At 38.0% G+C, this 18,787-nt stretch overlaps 1 protein-coding gene across 1 annotated transcript; it reads left to right on the forward strand.

The window, feature by feature from the left end:
- The first annotated feature begins 2,532 nt into the window (after nt 1–2,532).
- LOC139965815 (E3 ubiquitin-protein ligase MYLIP-A-like) lies at nt 2,533–13,677 on the forward strand. The gene is made up of 4 exons (XM_071968560.1): nt 2,533–2,785; nt 3,585–3,787; nt 8,942–9,346; nt 9,627–13,677. The coding sequence occupies exons 1-4, from the start codon at nt 2,696–2,698 to the stop codon at nt 10,267–10,269; spliced, it is 1,341 nt and encodes a 446-aa protein (XP_071824661.1). The 5' UTR covers nt 2,533–2,695; the 3' UTR covers nt 10,270–13,677.
- Nucleotides 13,678–18,787: the final 5,110 nt, after the last annotated feature.

The following is an 18,787-nucleotide window of genomic DNA, read 5'->3' on the forward strand; positions in this document are numbered from 1 at the left end:
TGTTGAACTATAATTCGGTGAATTTTCAGTTAGGGTTTTTCTTTTTACGTGGTCAGATAGCAACAGTCCTGTTGCTACAAGGGCGATCGAGGGAGAAAATTCAGTGGCGTGAGCAGGATTTCAAGGGGGGGGGGGGGGGCTCTAAATTCTCCGGACAGGTTTAGGAAGGGGATGTACCTTTATGGAAGGCCAGAGGCGAATCAAGGAAGAAAGGGAGGGGTTGGCTCCTGGAGTGGTTGCAGACGGCTGTTATGTTGATGGGTGCCTGGGGTCCCTCAAATGTTTCGACGTCAAATGGTCCATATTATACTGTATAATAAGATCTAAGTGCAAGATTGTTAAGATGAATAATCTTGCTTTTGTATGGTTGAAAAAATGGGGAGGGGGTAATATATGGTGTGCACCAGGAGGAGTGGTCTAAAATATCCCCGTACTGAGCCATTTCCCCAGACTGGCGCCGATGGTGAGGTGGGCATATTCTGCCGTCCGCCGGCCCAGCCCTTGGGCAATTCCAACATCCAAGGCGCAATTGCTGGGCAAACTTCCCACTGTATAGTGTTAATAGAATTTGACCTTAGAGAGAGAGAACCCATGGAGGAGCTGGGGTCGGACATCGAGATTACGCGAATGTTAAGAAAGGGAGAAGTATATACTGTCGAATATAAATGGAAAACCTGGCACACTTCTTTGCAGAAGGAAAGGGCCCGAAGTTACGATTTCATAAAAGGATGATTAGTGATGTTCTAATCAATCCAACTCTGAACAATATTTCAAGTTGTTTGCAGCCTAAGACCGAAACGTCGCATCCTGTAGCTTTCAAACAAGTTCACTGTTTCAGTCAACACCATTGCTGGATTTACCATTGGACCAGATGGAACGGCGCACCCCCCCCCCTTAAAAATAATATTGGGAAAGAGAAATGTAAACCATTAGAAAAGTTTAATCGAATGTCTGTAAATAAACTTTTTTTTAGCATCTTCATATATCATTCGTAAAAACACAAATTCGCGAATTACATCAATCGAATGTTACCAGTGGCGTAGAAGGTACTTTTGAGTGGGGGGGGGGCTGAAGACTGATGGCCGGCCTGGGGGAGGGGTCTAAGGGGAGGGGTGTCCCCTCCCCCTTTTGAATTTTTGCATTTCCAGGTGGCCTCAGATGCAATTTGGTGCAACATAGCACACTTCAACACCCACTCCATTTTGTAAAGTTAATTTTGTATTTTCACCTGGCCTTAGATGCAATTTGGTGCTCCAAATGAGCATTTTTTCTCATTTGGAAATGAAAAAGGGGTTTTCTGACTTGCGAAGCGGGGGGGGCGGAATGATACTTCCGCCCCTCCACATTTTTCACTGGGGGATGGCGCCCCCCCCCCCAGCCCCCCCCCCGGTTCCTACGCCCTTGAATGTTACAAATGCGATCTTTATAAAGCTTCCCGTTTTTATTACAGCGTATTAACTGTACGCCTGGATTAATATGTGTACACAATGAACTGCTGTCTCGGCTGTCTTATGCCATATGTGTAGAGGCTAGTGACCCCGCCAAATTGGTAAATCCGACCCTGCTCAACCATATTAAAATATCAGCCATGTTTATGTGGTCCTGTATTTTTAAGGCCTTTACGTAGCCCTTTATTCCATGCTCCTACAATGTGACGCACGTCTACTTTCACATGATGCAGATAGAGCCTTCCCCGACGTAAACAACAGGATGTGACCTCATGAGGACACTATCAAAGCAGCAACGTCCTCCCCTCAGAGATGTAACACTTGCAATGACCAACATATACATAAGGTAAAGTTTATCGATGTGTTGAAGCTAAGGTCTTACACTAAAAGTATTGAAATATTATCAAGAAACCCTGTATAAAACTTTCTTACATCTATTTTCCAAGTACCAACCGTTACACGTATAAGAGTATTTCGTAACCACGCATTCCAGTTTTGATCAACACATTGACAACTAGCTCATTATCATAGAATGGATATGTGAAGGTCAAATGAAGGTCGCTTAAAAAACAATCGCCTTTGTTCCTTTCAGAGCGAAATATCATATCTGCGATTCAACTGTTTTCAACGGTACTATTTCATTGACATATTCAATTGTATATAGCGTAATTTTGGTTCTAAAATTACGAGAAAGCACCCAAGTTTGTCAAATTTTGTAAGATTTCTGTATTGCTAAATAATTGATAAAGAAATCTCCCAATTAGTCACGAGGTCATTTGACATTGCGAAATTTCAGGTACGCTCTGATTGGCTCAAATCTGGAGGCTTGTTGCTAACATTGCAGAAGTCCGAATACAAAGATGAAAAGGAAACAAATATTTTTAATTTGCTTAAATTGTTAATTTTTTACATTTAAAAATACAAAACGGCAATTAAATATATATAATATGGATTTAATTAAGATATTTTGTATTAAAAAGAATTTTAAATACAATTTATAGTGCACTAATAGGAGCATTTAAAAATAATCTCCCTACGTAAGAAATGAAAGTACCCTATTTCAGGGTCCCCTTCTATCAGCTGCTGGCAGCATGTCCACACAGGACTGAGGCATAGTAGCAACTCGAATGTGTTCGGCGAGTACGTACTGTACGTTTATATGTCATCTAGTATCCAGAACGTTCATAATTCGTAAGGTACTGTTCTACCTGTTTTCTTTGTGAGTTTTTCATCAAGTTAGCCTCAAAATGTTGGTGCATGTTACGATGCCCGACGGTTCTGTCATCTCCACGGAGGTTCACAATCGGAATACTCCCGGTCAAGATTGTTTGGATGAGGTAAGTACTAACTAAGGTAGACCTAGGTTAGACTGGTATGGTAACTCGATCCCTGTAGCTGTTACTAGTGTTGGCCAAAGTAAATCAAGTTTGATCCACTTTCATTTCTAAAGCAACTCAACGAAATTGCTAACGCAGATCAAAACTAGTATACCTAACAGAGTAAAAAAGCATGAAAAGAGTGTAACAGTATGACTTTTTGTCTAGTCTGAGGCGTGAATTCGTTTTGTTTAAACAAATTGAATTCCCTCATCATTTTATGATGGGCTAACCTAATTTAGCATACATCTTATTTTTGCTTCTTAAATAGCATAATGTAATTCATTCTAAGAAATCCTTTTGCTTTTCATGTTATAGTCGCCCTAAAGGTAGCTGTGCTACTTCTTATTGTCAATATTCATCACTACCTGAACACCTAGAACTACTTTAAGTCACGAACATGGGGTAGGGTGACATAGCCTAGTTCTTCGTGATAGTGTAATTTTTGTCGTTTAGTCCAGTAAAACCTAGACCTACAATGTTTTCCCCTAAATAGTCTTTTTTGAAATAGTAGGTATGATTTGTATTGCTTAAAAATGAAACGCTGCTTTGCACTCCCGGTCATTAAAATGGTGTCATGCACCGCCATTGATCTGAATTGTATAATGAAAGTTTGTTTAATATGATGTGCCCCATCCAACGCTTTTCCTATGACAAAGATTTGACCATTCTAGGGCCACATGTCATAAAGATTTGGAGTAGTGCAATTTATCCATCTTCAGATGAATGAATATAAGTTTTCCTTTTATTCCACCGTTAGGTTTGTCGGAAACTTGGTATTATTGAAACAGATTATTTTGGACTTCAGTACCAAACAAGAAGAGGGGAAAACATGTGGCTTAATTTGCGAAATCCAATCCAAGATCAAGTTCCATTGTCAGGCATTATTCAGGCTGATTTACGGTTATCATTCCACGTGAAATTTCATGTGCAACCGCACAATCTACAACAAGAGTCTACCAGGTAAGGGACATTGCAATCATGCATTTGACAATTACCCTGTTTTGCATCCATTTGTGTGGAGGAATCTTTTTAGAACAAGGAAAGTGCATTCTGACTGATTTCCTTTAATTTTCCCAATTATTGAACAAGCTCTATTATCTGCCTGTTGTGGGGATGTGTGCAAAGGAAGCCTAACCACGATGGTGTTTTCATGCTGCCTCACTAAAATAGAGAAAATCTTGCAAATAATTGTTTTATGCATACTTAATTTTTGTGGGTTTACTTCCTCATGAATTCAGAAAAGCGCAAATAACTTTATGAAGTTAAAATTCTGTAAACATTTTTGATGCCTTTTAACTTAGCCAAAGTCTGTTATTTTCCTCTCTTGGGCATGAGAAAAAAATGGCAAAGAATCATTGAAAATCACTATTTATGAAATACAGTAATTACCAGAGAAATGGGGGTTGGGAGGGTTGGTCAGCCTGCAAACTTTCCTGAGGCATTAGAAATGGATATTGCAACTTTACGTAGTTGGGAAGTTACCATTCACACTAAACATTAAGAAGCATAAAACCCCCTCAGCCGATGGTATTGGATGCCACAGAATCTGATTGCACATCCCAATCAGCTTGATTTTATGATGTAGACATTGCTTCATAGAGGGTTATTTGACATTGCAGCAAATTTGGTGACTCAATGTTGCACTTTCATTTTGTACTTAAACAGTCAGAAATAATAGCCTTGAATATTTCTCGGTCACTTTATGCCTAGTGACTGTACAGTAGAGTGTTCAACTCACACACACACACACACCCACCCACTCTATCCTAATTACCATTGTTCTAAGAGACTGATGATGTCATTAACAATGACTTGTCTTTCACAATACTCACTTACAGGAAGCACCTTTGCAGAAAGTTTACAACACTTACTCTCATTATATAAAACTATTTGACAGGTGTTGGGAGATGTTAACTGAAACAAAAACTTTTGACTATGTGTATAATTTATGAATACAACAATAGAAACAAGCAGGTGAGAGAAATCTTCCAGTACTAAAAAGTGAAACAATTTTCTAAAGAAAAGAAAGGATTTATGTTAAATTCTAAGATTTGAACTGAAAGCTGTTTTTCATGTCATCCATCTGTCAAGACAATAATTGTGTCTGAAAATGCATATAGATTTAAATGGTGACCAGGAATCAAACGCCTCATTTTCACGAAAATCACGAAATAATTTTCAGTTTAAGAATCTGCAGGAAATAACTTACAATTTGAGAATTTTAGGGTGTTGAAATTTTGAGGGATAGTACAGATTTCCTGTTCCAGCAGACTGGTTGAAGTGTTTGAATTCATAATTTAAAATGTTATCTAGGGACTAGGTGTATGTGTCACACTGAACCATTAACAATTATCAACAGCTGAGAAAGGGCCCAAGGCTATGTGCTGAAGGACAGGTTATAGTATATAGTTACTGGGTATCTATCAGGGTTGCTCCAATCTGTAACCAAGTAAACCTAGATGTGAAATGCCAGAGCTGAACAGTATGTTAATAGTAGTCTATTGCTAGGTATTTGCTGTCTGTCATGAGTTACGTTATAAAAATAAAAAGTCTGTCCTATTACATGAAACAAAATTTACCTGACTGTAGATGATTGAACAGACTCAGTTGTTATATTTACTGCTTCTTCAAATCTGTTGAATTTATGATACCAAAAACTGCCAAAAGTTTAGTGACCCTAGTAAATAGGTAATCAACCAGTTTTGGCTGCTGTACCTTGGACTGCAATTCAAGATCCTTTCAGTTCCTGTAATTTTCATGTTTGCATCCATGGAAGTGCTTGAACACTGTTCCAGCATCCCCAGGGTTATATAGTCCATTCACCCAGGGTTCAAAGTTCCATGTTTTTGTGTGACCAAGATAACCACACCTGCTTATCTTCAAATAGCAGGTCATTGTTGCAGCAAGAGTAAATATCATCAGGTTCTGAGGTTGAGCATAAAACTGAAGCCCTGTTTTGTATATATTGACTTCATTGCTGAGACTATACAAATATATCTTGGTATGACAGTGGTAAGATGGATAAAAGGTTACACCATCTTTACACACACTTCTTCTACAAACACTTTACAAAATTCTAGCTTACCAAGAATTGTATGGCCAAGGTTTGATGGGGTTGTGTTGAGATTGTTTTCTAAATAGAAGTGGATCTTTCCATTATCTCAGCTTTATAAAGTTACCGTAAAAGAAAATAGTTAACTGCAGTACTTCGCTGTATTAAGCGCTATATAAATGTAATTTTTTATTATTTGTTATTACTTCCTCACTCCCACTGGGCCTCTTCCTCCCCCCCCCCCCCCTCCCATCAACCAATCCTTATATCCCCTTGATGTAAATTATGTAAGTCTAGGGTTTTAGTTGTACAGACATCAGTAGGTATATTAATCACATAAATTTCCAAAATAAACAGTCAAATCAGAGAAGCCTTTTGATTATACTTGCTGCCAAATCTTGTGAAAGTTGTAAAAGCACCTTGTGCCTTTTGTTGTGTGAGAGAGATAGAGTGGCTAAGACCTCCATAGGGAATGTTGGTACTTAGTAATTTCTATTGTTTAAACTTAGTAACAACCATTATGTAATTTGAATAAACCCAGTGAAACGAGCTAAGGTGTCTGTATGTCGAATGCCTGAAGCCTAAAGGGAACAAACTAATATTAAAGAAACTTTTGAACTCACTTTTCCCAGATCGTTGAAGATCAGTTCAGAAGTACTACTTTTGCTTTACTTATCTTATTATACAATCAGTGGGGTTACATTCCTTGAAGATGTTTCAGATCAGAAATTTCAAAAGTCAAAGCTTACATGACATAACATTAGAACATGAGAAATACATCACATGGAATTGGTAATAATTCTGGTATGGTAACCTAAGAACTAAATTGAAAGCATTTACAAAGGTTCACCCATAGCACCCTTCCTTAAATACAGCTATTATAATATTCTCCATTCACAGTGTCCATTCCACTGTACTGTATGCACACTCAAATCTTTCCATTGCAGTTCCTTGATTCAATGCGGCTATGGTAAGCAACACGCACACAGATGGTTTTGTACATGCTCAATCTCGTCCTGGTATTGTGCAATACCTGAATGTCACCTTCACACAAATTCACAGTCTGAGTACTTTGTAGGAGATTTTGTTTTTCAATATTGTTCTGTGGTTAGTTGCAAGATTGCATCAGTGTTAGCAATAAGAAGGTCATTTTCACCAGGTGCATTTGAAATTAAAGGACTCAGAATTGTGCCTTATTGCGAGACCCATGAGATATTCAGTAATAATCACCTTTATTTCAAAATAAAATGCATGATTGTTTGCTGTTAGTAAAAAAATCTTTGATGTAGTTAAAGCTTTTGGAATAGTAAAATTCAAGATATATTATAGGAAGTTATGTACACAGTGCAAACAGGTAACTTGGAAGCGTGGCAGTGTTAGTGTGTCTGCTATGGGGAATCAATCAGCTTGTCTTTACAAATACAAATATTTAGAATGATATGAATTGCATTAGGTAACATCTTATGTACTTTAGAGTCTTTTAAGCAAGTAGCAGTGGTTCAGTTATTATGGACACTGCCAATTTCTTACCTCAGACTCAGTTGACAATCAAGTTGAAGATTGATTTAAGATTTTAACATCACAAAAATAGATTATCAAATTGTTTGCACAATGGCACTTGTACACACACAGAGACACACGTACTGTAAGTATGTATTTTCAGTAAAGAATTCCAGTAAAGGGAAGAAAGTTTCATGTCTAAGGACTTTGTTGTGCTGTAGTTCATCACTGTTCATCGATACATTACAATATTTAGTTTGGGCAGACTTTGTACTATACTAGAGAAGATTTGTTACCTTCCAAGTCTTTCATGGGTCATGTGGAGCTCTTAAGATTGGACTGAATCAACAAAATATCTACTTTTGAGCTCTATTTAACTTTTGGAATAAAGGGGTAACCAGCCTTTTATGTTGTAACTTGGAATAGCTTGGTTTGGATTCCTGACAGAGAGCAAAGTGGATTTTTCTTCACCTTTGTATCCGTTCACAATCCAAATCGGGTGTTTAGGTCCTTTGATACTGTAGCTTTCAAGAACATTGTTCGTAACGCAGAGGTTGAACAGAATTGACAAGATTGCATAACCATTACCAAACCCAAGGAATATATCAAACAAGTTATTGTGTTTACTGGTCACTAGTACCTTATCATATAGTATGTCCCTCTATAGATGCTTTTAACTATCATGTCTATGATAGAAATGAAGCAGTTTATCCTTTATTCATGAACTCATTACCTTGCAACTATCTTGTTAGAAATTCAACAACAGATAGTACAAGCATGTACTAAGCCAGAGGCAAACTTTTCAACATTCATCAAAACTACCTGACTTCCTCTAACATTTCTGAATGTCATTACAATGTCACTGCTAATACGGGTCCTTTCAGGTGCCCTTGTAGTGACTGATTACTTGTACAGAATAGTACTACAGATTACTTATTCTGTTTGCAAGGTGTATGGTCAATTGGAGCCATCCAATTTCTAAATCTTGTGGTTAACATTAGAATGCTATGTACATGTATTTTAGTACAAGAGTTTCTTACCTGCCTGAGGTCAAAGGAATATCAAACATTAAAAGGTGCAGGAAGACAAGGATAATGAAATAATGAGTAGCAATAAACTTCAACTTCTCAAGGTAGTAGTATTGGTGGTGGTTGGGAAGACATGCTTCTGTGATTTCTACCGGAAAAAAAAATCTTCCACATTTTGATTAATATCCAAATAGAGATCCTGTAGACACAGTTGGTGAGGAAATTGGTTAAATGTGTTGAGAAATTAGATCTTTGCAAAGAATTTCATTAGTGGGAATTAATGGTTTCAAAAGGTTACTTTACAGTAATTGGGGGTATGAAATTATTGTGGTTGTTCAGACTTACTACTATTGGTGTACAGACCTTCTGTTGAGATGAAGCAAGTACAGTATTCGATATTCATTGTGTTGAATTCTGTGTTAAGAGTATTAATAAGTTTGCATTGTGTTACATTCTAATCCACTGGGCAGATTATAGAATTAGTAAATCCTTATTCATGCTTTTAAACATAAGGTTTTCCATTTGTTCATACAGACATTTATTCTACCAAGATGCTAAGCTGTCACTGAAAGAGGGCAAAGTCAGACCAACGCCCAAAGAAGCTGCGAGGTTAGTGGCTCTGATACTTCAAGGCGACTTTGGGGATTTCAGTCCTGGATTCTGTTACCCTAACATAAATGCTCTACTGTTACGCCAGGACAACTTTGAAGAACTGGAGGCTGCAATCCGTGCAAACTATGAGCGTTTACGTGGAATGAAGCAGACATTTGCTGAACACCGATTCCTACAGGAAATGCTCGATCTGGAAGAGTATGGTACGGATATCTTCCCAGCATTTCAGAATAATCAAGCAAAATCACCAAGAGAAACAAACATTGAAATTCGTGTCGGGTCACAAGCTGTTCTTGTCAAAGACTGCAACTCAAGTGAAGTCCAAAGGTAAGACAGTGTTTCCATTATATAGCACTCAAGATTGGATTATTTATACTGCATGTACTGTAGAGGTTGTTGTACTTTGTGAAATTTAAGCATGTATAATTGTCAGATAATAGTTAAATACAGAGTTACTTGTGTTTTACTGGTTAAATTATAAAGAGGGGGGGGGGGGGGTTGCTGGATGGGAAGAGGCAGTGAATGATGCAGAGGATGGAAAGTTATGCTTCAATGGATCATGGTTGACAGCGGATGATATTTATTTTGTTTCCTTCAATTCCACCAGGATCAACTTGGACACAGTACTTAGGAGTGAGGTGGATGGAAAGTTTGGCTATATGACATTTCTGAATGAAGAAGACAATGAGATGACCACCACAACCTATGAATTTAGACTTGGAAGTAAAGAGCAAGCAGAGGGGCTGTACAGATCTATCACAGAGAAGTACGAGTTCTTTGTCAGTGATCACGTTAGAACTGCTGTCTTGGCGCAAAATGTCAGGGACTTGAAAGGTAGTATTGCCTTGCTTCTCCATATTAACTCAGATATAGGTAAGAAGTACTCGTTCGATGTCCGCAGAACATTCAGGGAAGTACAAGAGGCCACTCGCAGAACACTGTACAAGAGTCAGCTGGCCTCGGGAGCGACAAGCGATCTCTTTGATAAAGTGGACGAAGAGAGAGGCGGGAAAAGTATGGATGAAAGAACTAAAGAGGAGTTACTCGATAAGCTGAATACCTTGCAGGACGCAATGCTCTGTAAGGTTTGTATGGATGCTTCCTTAGACACTGCCTTATTGCCATGCGGTCATCTTCTTTGTGAAAACTGTGCAGAACGTTTGGAGGAGTGTCCGAACTGTAGGCAGCAGGTTGTCCAGCGTCAAAGGATTTACATGCCCAACGTGGATATTCCTTGCGACCATCGGTAGAATTACATGTACATTCTTGTCAGATCACCGCCACTTATTTGCACAAGTTTTGTGTCATGTCTTCATTTGTTGTGCAGTATTATCATCTGAATTGTTTTTTTTTACCTTTTTCTTGGGACCAATATGTATTTGTTTTCTCTCTTTTTAAATCTCAGTTAATATGCTGTAATTTTAAAAACAAATCTCAAATTAATATATTTTTCTTGAGCTGGTGTAATGCAGTTGTTACAAACATGAGAAGTGAAGCAAAAAGATAAACATTTCAGACTTGCAATTTAGTTGAATTATTGTGTAACTACTATGGATACTATTAACTTCTATTGATATGCACAAAGGTATGACACAAAATCTGATATCATCTTGGAGTTTAGTAAAAACGTAAATAGAAGTTGGTTGTTTTGCTTTTCTCCAGATTTGATGAGATTCAGTCGGTAAAAGAATGGAAAATGGACAGGAATATGATCCCAAGAAATCCATTATGTGTTTCTTTCCTTTCAGGCCTGTGTAGGTCAAATTGCAATCATTGAACAGATCTAAAACTGAAGTATTCTGACCTGCCAATATGCTGGATGGATGTGCTTTCAAGAAGTGCAATTATTTATTTGGATACTCTTAATGAATAAACAGTAAAACAGACAATTGTCTTTCCTTTCGTTTGAGTTTCAAAATGTTAGATCAAATCCCCAATGTCATTTCAGTTAGGTAATCCAAGATAATGTTATTCCAGACTGGTCTATTGCAGTTGATGTGATAAAGAAAAATATCTTTCAAGTCATTTGTGGGTGACACATGCCAGGAATGTTACAAACTGAGCACTTCTGTCTGTCTTACAGGCTTTGAATTTTATGTCATGCATTGTGGAGACTCAACTGGTCACTATGGGTCTTAGCACTGACCCTGTCATGATGTCACTATTTGTGAGGTTTGGGTTTGTAAACAACACAGTATTCTGTCATGTTAAGTGATACAATACCGATCAAGTGACACAGACACATTGTTCCATATTATTTATTGGCTCGTTCAGTTTCAGAAATTACATGAAATAACTCTTTCACAGTTGATGTGATGTTAATGTAAAGCCAAAATGATGAGAAAGAAAGAAAACCTTTGTTTGAGAAACTCAGTCGAATGATTTTCCATTGATGAACTTTTACGATATAAAGGTCAGGCTGGTCTTGGTCAACTTTTTGGTGCCATTCTTCAAGTGCAGTTTTTCATTTGGTGTTGTTGTTTGGATTCTTGTAAAGATTTTCATTAATGTTTGTCAAAATTCATCATTATGTACTGGTAGCATTAGATGCATTGAATTGTTATTCCTGATAATACTAACTGAATAGTTGCCAACGTCCTATTATAGAAAGTAGTCTTTCATTCATTCAGGTCAACAATTTTTCTTGAAATTTTTTTACCTTTTTTTTTTTGTCTTCTTTGTTTAATAATGAGAAAATCTTTCAGATTTCTTGCTGTAGTGTCCTCGAGTCTGTTTATTTTCCATTGCCAAACGTTCCATTATTCTGTAGAGGCTTCACATGTACCAGATTACCTCCTTGCCTTCACAAGAGGGAGTCTTGCTTTTGGCTTATGTATGTCCAATTGTGAAAGACGTACCTCAGCTCTTAAACCATATCACAATTTCCTGCTAATGCTTCGGTCACAAAGGTATCGCATCTCTCAGGTCCCCACCTCAGGGTGGGCACCTGAGGGGAGGGGGTAGGTGATGTAAGTGTTTGTACTCTAGGTATCAGATGGTTTCTTTCCTTAAGGGAAGGGATTTCTATTGATTCCAAAATATTACTTTCTGTGCTCTTTTGACATTGACATTAAAGAACTGCAACTTTTTTTTTGCATATTTCGCTTTGCTGAACATGTGTATTGTTACTGTATACTATATATATACTATATATATATACTATATATATATACTGTATATACAGTATTGTAGTGAGCTGTATGGTTGATACACTAAATGCTTGTTAATAATGCCATAAACAAGCATCTTTCCTGTTTTGCAGACTAATTACCTTGGAAGAATGTATCTGCATATTACGTACGTTTGTGAAATTGCAACGATACTCTCACTGGACACTTTTGCACTTGGAGATGTCATCCTTTTCTTCTACTGGAAGTAGATTTAACAATGTCTCATATAAAAGACATTTTATTGCACATGTCACATCTCATGGACAATTTTGAAACTTTGGACTTCTTTACTGGACCGCTTCTCCCACGATCATGTTGTTGTAATTGTGGATCTCACCACGTATGATTGTAACGATCGGACAGAGTTTAGACTGACGTAAGACCAGACACACATGTATCATATAGTAAAGGGCTGTGATTATCTAAGTTATACCGTTAATGGCCGCAACCCTGGGTCTTCTCTGCAAGTAACCGAGAGAAAGCCCTTGCCATTCTCTCTTACAGCCTTGTTAAATCCTGACTACCTTTTAGGAATATTATTATAAACTTGGCTAGTTTGTACAGAACGGTGCTCAATTACATTTGTTGTGCTGCTATAGTGCTTAGTACTACAAAATCACACTTTTACATTGTGAATATGGCATATTTCTAATTCAGGTCTTAACAATGTTTATGGTTCGCTATATATATTGCAAATTATCACAGCAAAAGAAAAGGCATAAATAAATAATGGAGGAAAGTTGTATTAAAATTGCGTAAGCAAAAAGCATAATTTTTCTGTCAATACTGAAACTGTTAGTATTTTCATAATCAATTTCATTATGATATATCAATGATATCATTTGGTCATACTAGCTATTTGACACCCACGTTAAACTACGGCATATTCATATTCTTATTTTCATCGGATGAACCGTCTAATATTGGCCGATTCCTAGGAAGGCTTTCCTTCTTGTAACTGTATATATAAGAAATGAATATGCTTCCAGTTATTTGGCTTCTTTTACATAGTTCAAGGCTAGTGTGGTATTTCTTCCTTTTCAAAGAAGACTTTACTGAAATCTTTGCTTTTCTCAAAAATATAATCTTCAAAAAGAGTGAAACAGAATATGATCAGAATTACAAATGATTCACAGCTGAAACCAGCCGTGATCTTTTAACAAATTCCATCATTTGCTATTGACTTCATTCTTTCCTTACATTTGTATGCACTTGGTGTATTTGGTTTCTCATTGTGAAGATATCAATGGGGTAGTTGGAAGTAGCAAGTCGTCTGTTAGTAGAAGTAGTGTTAGAGGTTGAAAAATATTACAAACAATTGATGGGTTTTTCTGACACCAGACTGAAAAATATTGTTTGAGAACTTTTAATGTGAGAGAACTTATTTTTTGAAACTTGGTTGTTTTGATATGTGTTTGTGTCAATAATAAAGAAGTATTTTATATAAGAAGAAAGAGACTCAGATGGAATAAAGATGTAGAAAAGGAACCTTAAAATGTATTTTCATTCTTTTTGCATTGTTTCTTAGGGTCTGATATTTTCCTGCAAAAGGTGCAGGTTTTCGTATAAGATAAAACTAAAATAAAAGAGTTGCTGTTCTTGTAGATATTTCTACAACAGCTGCTGTTCTTGTAGGTGTTCTCAACTTTCTGCCTTTCCTTCAACAATCCTACCAATATCACAAGAGGCAAACCTGTCCTAGTTCTTGCTCTTCTTAAAAACATGTGTAACATTTGTGTTGCTGGATGTGACCGCAGAAGCATGCACAGGGTTCCAAAGCATTTGGCGGGGCACAATTTTGATTTAGGTAGAGATGAAATTTTATGGAAGGGCCTGATGTAAATCATATATAGATTGCATAAAGTTGCAGCACCTGTTGAAGCTGATTTCCATGCAGGGAGTGTCGGTGGTCCTAAGTAGTTGGCGCTATATATTAACAGATATAGCAGCGCTATCTATGGTACTATAAAGGTATCACACCACACTTAGAGTTGTGCACGTCCGCCTGAGAGTTTAACGTCGGAAAATAGCCATACTGTATTGAAAGTTTTTTGTGGATTTTCTGAGTCATCATCGTTCTTCTTGATGCTTGTATGTTGAAGAGGATGAAATAAACTACTGATGGTCTAAACCAGGGGTTCCATAACTGGGGTGCATGAATCCCCAGGGGGTGCGTGAGTCCACATCATCTTTAGCTTTATTTATGCTCTCTAACATATATACAAGCAGAAAACGCAAAACAAACAATTACCGTAGTAATATCAGAAAATATGACCAAACAATTACTTTATTTGGTCATTTTAGTCCTTATTCGTCAATGGTCAATCTTTTCAAGCGGATGTTCTTTACTGTAATTGTGATATGATATATTCACGGGCATGAAAGTGTGATTATAGGGAGTTGATACACCGTGCTGTAACAAATACTATCATGTTAACAGAATCATTAATCGATGGTTTGTCGTATATGGTTTACTCGCAATCTCGTACAGCTCATGGTGTATATGAACAATGTTTCGCTATTCCTGAATCGATAAATTCATATATTTAGTTGCGGTTTCATGATCGCAAGTTGTTCCACAATTTTTTTTACTTTTTCTATGGTTTTGACGGACAGTTAAACTGAAATAAATTAAAGTAGCCTGTACCGCAATCGGAGGGAAACTTTGAAGACTAAGTAATTTGGGGAGACTGAATGATGTAATATTTGTCGTTCGGAGGTGGAGAGACAAGTAGGGTTAAGGGAGCATCGGCTATTTCATCTGTAGCCACGTTTAATTAGGTTAAATTTCTTCTGCCACAACCCCCCCCCCTCCCCACCCCTCGGTCGCAGGCTCATCTACAAATATCGTTAAGTTCATGTAAAGTTCTCGTGCCATTTCAGGCTCGCGATGTAACCTTAACTATTTCCAAACTGTTAACACGATAAGGAAAATATGCCATAATTAACCTTCTACGTATGTAAGAAATCTCACGGCTTTCAACGTTCAACGGTGGGTACAAAGGAAATTAGTGACCAATTATTGCGAGCAAACACCATATGTACCTCCCCTCGTTTGTTTCCTCGGGAAGTAAATATATATATTTTTTAAAGTAAGGTTTGAATTAAAGTTTTGTACATTGCTTCCAGATGGAAAAACATGGTGTCGGTCTAAATCTAGGGTAAAATAGGCCACACAAAACGAAGATACAATTGGCCAGATTTTAGGTCAAACTTTATGTCCAAAATATTGATATAAGTAAATTGAAAGAATTCTCACATTATTATTTTTCATACGTTTATTTCATAGAAGGAAAGACTGACAAGTAATGGATTATAGACGGGATAACTAAAAATAATAATCGCAAATGGCTTAAACTTAACGTTTATTCCAAATGCGATAAAATTGCGGGAAACGCGCAATCCCGCGGTCAATGCGAACCCTCACGCAGCCTACATAATAGATATATTAGTATAGTAAAAACTTTACGGGATGTTAAGATGGATTATAGACAGGATAACTAAACAAAAATAATCGCAAGTGGCTTTTTACTAAACTTTTTTTCGGGAGCGTTTTTTCAATATATGCGGGTATTTTTTCGCCCTCGTCTTGGTTTTTACCGTGGCGATTTCAGAGGTTTAGAGGGCGAATCGCCCGTCGCCACCGTGTATTTTGTCGTTGCTCGACAAACTCGGCTACTTCAAATAAAAATCTATCAGGAAGATACCACGAAACATCGATATCGTACAACTTTTTGAGTGAGCAATCTACTGTTGTTTTGCTTAGATTGGTGTGAGTATTCCGTCGGTGGACAGATGGAGCCATAAAAAAAAGGTTTTGGCTTTCAATTTGCCAATTTGCCCAATTTTGACCTTTATCACCAGGTGATGTGCGCTATTGGCTTCAAGCGTGGCCTGCATGTTCCATGGCGGCATTTAAATGTTTTGATTTGTGCTGCTGCCGTATTTAGGATACTTAACTTCGGGTTAACTTTCGACCGAAGGTATACTGGCAGTCCTGAGTGCATCGACCTCCATGACGTTCTTGCTTGTTCCCGCGGATTCCGCTGACTAGACTTGGGCATGCCGATTTCCCCCAAAACCCATAACCTATATTTTCTTCGGAAAGCGATCGGACACGACGTCTTTTAATATGACAATTTTTCTTTTTTTCGAAATAGGTCAGTCTGGCAGCCCTGGTTGTATACTGTATAGTTACAACGTTTAGCTACCTCGGAGCCATATGGCCCAGGCTATACCCACAAGAAGTAACGGCTCACTTCACCATGGACCAAAATCATGACGTCGCTGTTGTCTGTGTTGGGTCAGAGCCGTATATAGAGATATACGGCTCTGTGTTGGGTGGCTCTCCTTTCAATCTTTGGTTCGACCATAGAAATTGAAGTTAGTAAAATGACGTCATGCGACATTTACTGAAGCCCCTTATCCAACTGGTGGCGCTTTGCTTGTACGGCAAGAAAGTACAGGTACGTAATACAAACACAACGTCTTTGACATACCTAACGAGATAAAGTTGACATAAATCACTCGAAATGGTGATATCTTGTGCCGCACTTGGATGCAAAAAGCGTCATAAATGTGGCAGGGGACTGCAGTTTCACATTGCATTCTTAGGAAGCGATAGTATAAGCAATTACATAGGAATATAATTACTTTACTAGTGTCGTCTGCTCAGCTGCTGTATTGTATACATTGGAATAGGGATGCACCGGATCCAAATTTTTGGATCCGGCCGAAACCGGATTTTGCCGGATAGTACATGAAATCCGGCCGGATAAAATCCGGCCGGAACCGGATTTTTTTTTTACACACAAGAAAATCATTAATAAGAAGTAGAAGTATGAAACAAGGAGTATTATTTTGGTTGATCTTTAGAAACAGTGGGTCAGACAATTGAGAAAATTAAATTAAACATGTTAAACCTAATTTTTAGCTCATACCAGCATGCTGGTGTGAGATATTGTTACAGTGCGGCGTCTATCATTCTATCACTCTATCCGTCAACAATTGGTAAAACCGCTCCCACTCACACAGTGTTTGATGGAATTTCATGAAACTTGGACAAAAGGACCATTGGGTATAGGGCCATCAGAGATGGTCCGAAATTTGGGGTCAATGGTCACCTGTGGGCCGTAATGGGCCATTTTGTGGAAATACGCAAAATGCTTCTTCTCCTACAGATTCCATGGTACAATGTTGAGGGTTTGTCACGATAGTACTATGGAATTTTGACCTTCAGGGTGTTCATGAATTTGAGATCAAAGATCAACTAGGGGTCTTTTGTGGCCCGGGCCGCGGCCCTTTATTTTCAAATTGCTCCTGTTCGTACAGTGTATGGCCAGTTATAATGAAACTTGGTCACAACATTCCTCGGGATGAGGGTTATGAGGGGTGTTCGGAAAATTGAGGTCAAATGTCATTTAGGGGGTCATCAGGGGTCATTCTTTGAAATATTTTCAAATATCTCAATCTCCTCAAGATTTTGATGGATCATATTCAAAGTTGAACTGATGATTGTTGGATTGTGTATGAATAAGATGATGCCTAATAATTTTTGGTCAAAAGTTAATTAATTACAATTAATCCCCATTGTTTAAAAAAATCTGAGCCTTCACCTTTTGCCAAAGCTCCTTTAATTTGTCTCCCAGTCTCTGCAGTGTTTGTTTACATTTGTGGTTAAGCTCTGCAGAGGCTGTTAGTGGAATTAAAGCAGGACTGGGAGTTGTTAACTGTTGAACTGTAAGCATGAGAGCCCTATAGCCAATCAGCACTTGCCGATTCTTAGAAGTCTTTGAGCCTGAGGTATGTAGGTAGCCAGCCAAAATTTTGGCAAGGAGTGCTTCAGGTCTGCTCAGGTAGAGGGGAGAAAGTTTGATAGGGTAGGTCAGTGGTATTGTTTGAGAGAGTGGGTAAAACAGGATTTAAAGGGGGAAAATAGGAATTATAGCCAGTGGTGTGGCCAGTATTCTGCTAACGGAGGGGGGGGGGTATCCCTCATGGGCCCAAAATTGGTGGAATCTGAAAAATGTCCTGAAATTTGGTGGGCCATAAAGTTTTGTGGGCCCTACATTTTTAAGCTCAAAAAGATATGAGCTTCTGCACCATTGGTGCTCTAGTTCCTTACTTTGAATGTTTTTATTAATTTTTGGAAATAGTTTACATTGATTTAAGTTAATACCAACACCTTTTAAAGGAATAATTCAGGACAGATATTGAAAAAGATCCGGCCAGATTTTGAAAAAGATCCGGCCGGATTTTGAAAAATATCCGGCCGGAACCGGAACCGGATAATTGCTCATTATCCGGCCGGATAGTCCGGCCGGACCGGATATCCGGTGCATCCCTACATTGGAACCTGTATATAGTTAGCCTATAGGCCCCTAAATCGAGGTACTCTTTCACAGCATTTCCAGGGACAACTATGACACTACTTGAGTGGAACACTAAATAATACAAGTGAAGAAAACTGTTTGCCATGTGCCTCTCAGATACCGGAAATGACACTTTACAGACAATTAAAATTGCACAACTTACACAATTCACTTGCTAGGGTCATTATAGGCAAACAAGAAGGGTTTCAAAGTTGGTTCTTAAGTCA

This window comes from Apostichopus japonicus, chromosome 3, assembly GCF_037975245.1.
Source record: "Apostichopus japonicus isolate 1M-3 chromosome 3, ASM3797524v1, whole genome shotgun sequence".
NCBI lineage: Eukaryota > Metazoa > Echinodermata > Holothuroidea > Aspidochirotida > Stichopodidae > Apostichopus > Apostichopus japonicus.